This window comes from Gobius niger (genome assembly GCF_951799975.1).
Source record: "Gobius niger genome assembly, contig: SUPER_10_unloc_2, whole genome shotgun sequence".
NCBI classification, from domain to species: Eukaryota; Metazoa; Chordata; class Actinopteri; order Gobiiformes; family Gobiidae; genus Gobius; species Gobius niger.
In genome coordinates, this window is record NW_027639331.1 from 277,295 (window position 1) to 284,493 (window position 7,199).

The window sequence follows — 7,199 nt, forward strand, 5'->3', positions numbered from 1 at the left end:
GGAACATCCTGTACTTGATACTGGAACATCCTGTACATGATGATACTGGAACATCCTGTACATGATGATACTGGAACATCCTGTACATGATGATACTGGAACATCCTGTACATGATGATACTGGAACATCCTGTACATGATGATACTGGAACATCCTGTACATGATGATACTGGAACATCCTGTACTTGATACTGGAACATCCTGTACATGATGATACTGGAACATCCTGTACATGATGATACTGGAACATCCTGTACATGATGATACTGGAACATCCTGTACATGATGATACTGGAACATCCTGTACATGATGATACTGGAACATCCTGTACATGATACTGGAACATCCTGTACATGATGATACTGGAACATCCTGTACATGATGATACTGGAACATCCTGTACATGATGATACTGGAACATCCTGTACATGATACTGGAACATCCTGTACTTGATACTGGAACATCCTGTACATGATGATACTGGAACATCCTGTACATGATACTGGAACATCCTGTACATGATGATACTGGAACATCCTGTACATGATACTGGAACATCCTGTACATGATACTGGAACATCCTGTACATGATGATACTGGAACATCCTGTACATGATGATACTGGAACATCCTGTACATGATACTGGAACATCCTGTACATGATACTGGAACATCCTGTACATGATGATACTGGAACATCCTGTACATGATGATACTGGAACATCCTGTACATGATACTGGAACATCCTGTACATGATGATACTGGAACATCCTGTACATGATACTGGAACATCCTGTACATGATGATACTGGAACATCCTGTACATGATACTGGAACATCCTGTACATGATGATACTGGAACATCCTGTACATGATGATACTGGAACATCCTGTACATGATACTGGAACATCCTGTACATGATGATACTGGAACATCCTGTACTTGATGATACTGGAACATCCTGTACTTGATGATACTGGAACATCCTGTACATGATGATACTGGAACATCCTGTACTTGATGATACTGGAACATCCTGTACATGATGATACTGGAACATCCTGTACATGATACTGGAACATCCTGTACATGATACTGGAACATCCTGTACATGATGATACTGGAACATCCTGTACTTGATGATACTGGAACATCCTGTACTTGATGATACTGGAACATCCTGTACTTGATGATACTGGAACATCCTGTACATGATGATACTGGAACATCCTGTACATGATGATACTGGAACATCCTGTACATGATACTGGAACATCCTGTACATGATGTTACTGGAACATCCTGTACATGATGATACTGGAACATCCTGTACATGATACTGGAACATCCTGTACTTGATACTGGAACATCCTGTACATGATGATACTGGAACATCCTGTACATGATGATACTGGAACATCCTGTACATGATGATACTGGAACATCCTGTACATGATGATACTGGAACATCCTGTACATGATGATACTGGAACATCCTGTACATGATGATACTGGAGCATCCTGTACATGATACTGGAACATCCTGTACATGATGATACTGGAACATCCTGTACATGATGATACTGGAACATCCTGTACATGATGATACTGGAACATCCTGTACATGATACTGGAACATCCTGTACATGATGATACTGGAACATCCTGTATATGATGATACTGGAACATCCTGTACATGATGATACTGGAACATCCTGTACATGATGATACTGGAACATCCTGTACATGATACTGGAACATCCTGTACATGATACTGGAACATCCTGTACATGATGTTACTGGAACATCCTGTACATGATGATACTGGAACATCCTGTACTTGATGATACTGGAACATCCTGTACATGATGTTACTGGAACATCCTGTACATGATGATACTGGAACATCCTGTACATGATGATACTGGAACATCCTGTACATGATGATACTGGAACATCCTGTACTTGATGATACTGGAACATCCTGTACTTGATGATACTGGAACATCCTGTACATGATGATGATACTGGAACATCCTGTACATGATGATACTGGAACATCCTGTACATGATGATACTGGAACATCCTGTACATGATACTGGAACATCCTGTACATGATGATACTGGAACATCCTGTACGTGATGATACTGGAACATCCTGTACATGATGATACTGGAACATCCTGTACACATGATACTGGAACATCCTGTACATGATGTTACTGGAACATCCTGTACATGATGTTACTGGAACATCCTGTACATGATGATACTGGAACATCCTGTACATGATGATACTGGAACATCCTGTACATGATGATACTGGAACATCCTGTACATGATGTTACTGGAACATCCTGTACATGATGATACTGGAACATCCTGTACATGATGATACTGGAACATCCTGTACATGATGATACTGGAACATCCTGTACTTGATGATACTGGAACATCCTGTACATGATGTTACTGGAACATCCTGTACATGATACTGGAACATCCTGTACATGATGATACTGGAACATCCTGAACATGATGATACTGGAACATCCTGTACATGATGATACTGGAACATCCTGTACTTGATACTGGAACATCCTGTACATGATGATACTGGAACATCCTGTACATGATACTGGAACATCCTGTACATGATGATACTGGAACATCCTGTATATGATGATACTGGAACATCCTGTACATGATGATACTGGAACATCCTGTATATGATGATACTGGAACATCCTGTACTTGATACTGGAACATCCTGTACATGATGATACTGGAACATCCTGTACATGATGATACTGGAACATCCTGTACTTGATACTGGAACATCCTGTATATGATGATACTGGAACATCCTGTACATGATGATACTGGAACATCCTGTATATGATGATACTGGAACATCCTGTACTTGATACTGGAACATCCTGTACATGATGATACTGGAACATCCTGTACATGATGATACTGGAACATCCTGTATATGATGATACTGGAACATCCTGTACTTGATACTGGAACATCCTGTACATGATGATACTGGAACATCCTGTACATGATGATACTGGAACATCCTGTACATGATGATACTGGAACATCCTGTACATGATGATACTGGAACATCCTGTACATGATGATACTGGAACATCCTGTACATGATACTGGGACATCCTGTACATGATGATACTGGAACATCCTGTACATGATGATACTGGAACATCCTGTACATGATGATACTGGAACATCCTGTACATGATACTGGGACATCCTGTACATGATGATACTGGAACATCCTGTACATGATGATACTGGAACATCCTGTACATGATGATACTGGAACATCCTGTACATGATGATACTGGAACATCCTGTACATGATGATACTGGAACATCCTGTACATGATGATACTGGAACATCCTGTACATGATGATACTGGAACATCCTGTACTTGATACTGGAACATCCTGTACTTGATACTGGAACATCCTGTACATGATACTGGAACATCCTGTACATGATGATACTGGAACATCCTGTACATGATGATACTGGAACATCCTGTACTTGATGATACTGGAACATCCTGTACATGATGTTACTGGAACATCCTGTACATGATACTGGAACATCCTGTACATGATGATACTGGAACATCCTGTACATGATGATACTGGAACATCCTGAACATGATGATACTGGAACATCCTGTACATGATGATACTGGAACATCCTGTACATGATGATACTGGAACATCCTGAACATGATGATACTGGAACATCCTGTACATGATGATACTGGAACATCCTGTACATGATACTGGAACATCCTGTACTTGATGATACTGGAACATCCTGTACATGATGATACTGGAACATCCTGTACATGATGATACTGGAACATCCTGTACATGATGATACTGGAACATCCTGTACTTGATACTGGAACATCCTGTACATGATACTGGAACATCCTGTACATGATGTTACTGGAACATCCTGTACATGATGATACTGGAACATCCTGTACATGATGATACTGGAACATCCTGTACTTGATACTGGAACATCCTGTACATGATACTGGAACATCCTGTACATGATGTTACTGGAACATCCTGAACATGATGATACTGGAACATCCTGTACATGATACTGGAACATCCTGTACATGATGATACTGGAACATCCTGTACATGATGATACTGGAACATCCTGTACATGATGATACTGGAACATCCTGTACATGATGATACTGGAACATCCTGTATATGATGATACTGGAACATCCTGTACTTGATACTGGAACATCCTGTACATGATGATACTGGAACATCCTGTACATGATGATACTGGAACATCCTGTACATGATGATACTGGAACATCCTGTACATGATGATACTGGAACATCCTGTACATGATACTGGAACATCCTGAACATGATGATACTGGAACATCCTGTACATGATGATACTGGAACATCCTGTATATGATGATACTGGAACATCCTGCACATGATACTGGAACATCCTGTACATGATGATACTGGAACATCCTGTACATGTTACTGGAACATCCTGTACATGATGATACTGGAACATCCTGTTCATGATGATACTGGAACATCCTGTACATGATGATACTGGAACATCCTGTACATGATGATACTGGAACATACTGTACATGATGTTACTGGAACATCCTGTACATGATGATACTGGAACATCCTGTACATGATGATGATACTGGAACATCCTGTACATGATGTTACTGGAACATCCTGTACATGATGATACTGGAACATCCTGTACATGATGATACTGGAACATCCTGTACATGATGATACTGGAACATCCTGTACATGATGATACTGGAACATCCTGTACATGATGATACTGGAACATCCTGTATATGATGATACTGGAACATCCTGTACATGATGATACTGGAACATCCTGTACATGATGATACTGGAACATCCTGTACATGATGATACTGGAACATCCTGTACATGATGATACTGGAACATCCTGTACATGATGATACTGGAACATCCTGTACATGATACTGGAACATCCTGTACTTGATGATACTGGAACATCCTGTACATGATGTTACTGGAACATCCTGCACATGATACTGGAACATCCTGTACATGATGTTACTGGAACATCCTGTACATGATACTGGAACATCCTGTACATGATGATACTGGAACATCCTGTACATGATACTGGAACATCCTGTACATGATGATACTGGAACATCCTGTACATGATGATACTGGAACATCCTGTACATGATGATACTGGAACATCCTGTACATGATACTGGAACATCCTGTACATGATGTTACTGGAACATCCTGTACATGATGATACTGGAACATCCTGTACATGATGATACTGGAACATCCTGTACATGATGATACTGGAACATCTCCTCTGTCTGCAGCATGTCCGGGTCGGGATTCGGGTCTGGCTCTGGCTTCGGGTCGGGATCTGGTTTTGGAGCAGGATCTGGTCTTGGAGCAGGATCTGGTCTTGGAGCAGGATCTGGTCTTGGAGCAGGATCTGGTCTTGGAGCAGGATCTGGTCTTGGAGCAGGATCTGGCTCTGGCTTAGGCTCTGGTGCAGGTTCTGGGGCAGGATCTGGTGCTGGTTCAGGCTTAGACTCAGGAGCAGGATCTGGTCTTGGAGCAGGCTCTGGCTCTGGCTCTGGCTTAGGCTCAGGTGCAGGTGCAGGTTCTGGATCTGGTTCTGGCTCCGGTGCAGGTTCTGGGGCAGGTTCTGGATCTGGTTCAGGCTTAGACTCAGGAGCAGGATCTGGTTCTGCAGCAGGCTCTGGATCTGGCTCAGGAGCAGGTTCTGGGGCTGATTCCGGAGCAGGTTATGGGGCAGGTTCTGGTTCCGGAGCAGGGTCTGGAGCAGATTCTGGGGCAGGTTCTGGTTATGGGGCAGGTTCTGGAGCAGATTCTGGGGCAGGTTTTGGTTCCGGAGCAGGGTCTGGAGCAGATTCTGGGGCAGGTTCAGGCTCAGGAGCAGGTTCTGGATCAGGTTCTGGTTATGGAGCAGGGTCTGGAGCAGATTCTGGGGCAGGTTCAGGCTCAGGAGCAGGTTCTGGATCAGGTTCTGGTTATGGAGCAGGTTCTGGAGCAGATTCTGGGGCAGGTTCAGGCTCAGGAGCAGGTTCTGGGGCAGGTTCTGGTTATGGAGCAGGTTCTGGAGCAGATTCTGGGGCAGGTTCTGGTTCCGGAGCAGGGTCTGGAGCAGATTCTGGGGCAGGTTCAGGCTCAGGAGCAGGTTCTGGGGCAGGTTCTGGTTATGGAGCAGGTTCTGGAGCAGATTCTGGGGCAGGTTCTGTTAATGGAGCAGGTTATGGATCAGGTTCAGGCTCAGGAGCAGGTTCTAGATCAGGCTCAGGAGCAGATTCTGGGTCTTCAGCTCCGGTCTCCAGAAGGACGACCAAACAGAAGGTGGTGACCATCATCGAGGAGATCGTGGACGGGGTTGTCGTCAACACCATCGAAACAGAGGAAATTTTGGAAAAATAAAGAACAAACGTGTAAAACTAAAGGTCTGTCTGTAATGTGAATAAAGATGCTCCTCCTCCACCTCGTGTCAGGAGTTTGTTTTTGGAGAAACATCACGTTCCTGTCACTCACATAAACATGAGGAACATATATGAACTCTTTCAAAAGTGGATTAGACGTGAGGTTCTTACAGAGGTTCTTACAGAGGTTCTTACAGAGGTTCTTACAGAGGTTCTTACAGAGGTTCTTACAGAGGGTCTTACAGAGGGTCTTACAGAGGTTCTTACAGAGGGTCTTACAGAGGTTCTTACAGAGGGTCTTACAGAGGTTCTTACAGAGGTTCTTACAGAGGGTCTTACAGAGGGTCTTACAGAGGTTCTTACAGAGGGTCTTACAGAGGTTCTTACAGAGGGTCTTACAGAGGTTCTTACAGAGGTTCTTGCAGAGGTTCTTACAGAGGTTCTTACAGAGGGTCTTACAGAGGGTCTTACAGAGGTTCTTACAGAGGGTCTTACAGAGGTTCTTACAGAGGGTCTTACAGAGGTTCTTACAGAGGTTCTTACAGAGGTTCTTTCAGAGGTTCTTACAGAGGTTCTTACAGAGGTTCTTACAGAGGTTCTTACAGAGGTTCTTACAGAGGTTCTGGAGAT

General features: G+C 43.0%; 1 protein-coding gene across 23 annotated transcripts; it reads left to right on the top strand.

Annotated features, from left to right (window-relative positions):
- The first annotated feature begins 5,615 nt into the window (after positions 1-5,615).
- On the top strand, positions 5,616-6,574 carry LOC306969784 (uncharacterized protein). Of its 23 annotated transcripts, none has more exons than XR_013793348.1 (4): positions 5,616-5,677; positions 5,804-5,881; positions 6,056-6,151; positions 6,200-6,574. XR_013793348.1 is itself a non-coding variant. In XM_079583006.1 (4 exons), exons 1-4 carry the CDS (start codon positions 5,969-5,971, stop codon positions 6,497-6,499), a joined length of 363 nt encoding a protein of 120 aa, XP_079439132.1. In that variant the 5' UTR covers positions 5,956-5,968; the 3' UTR covers positions 6,500-6,574. The 23 variants fall into 23 exon arrangements, 16 of the variants coding, with proteins under 16 accessions (XP_079439135.1, XP_079439134.1, XP_079439136.1 ...); XR_013793353.1 differs by lacking the exons at positions 5,616-5,677; positions 5,804-5,881 and having other exon boundaries at positions 5,950-6,073; positions 6,116-6,259; positions 6,320-6,349; positions 6,392-6,574; XM_079583006.1 differs by lacking the exons at positions 5,616-5,677; positions 5,804-5,881 and having other exon boundaries at positions 5,956-6,073; positions 6,116-6,223; positions 6,278-6,319; positions 6,392-6,574.
- The last annotated feature ends 625 nt before the right edge of the window (positions 6,575-7,199 follow it).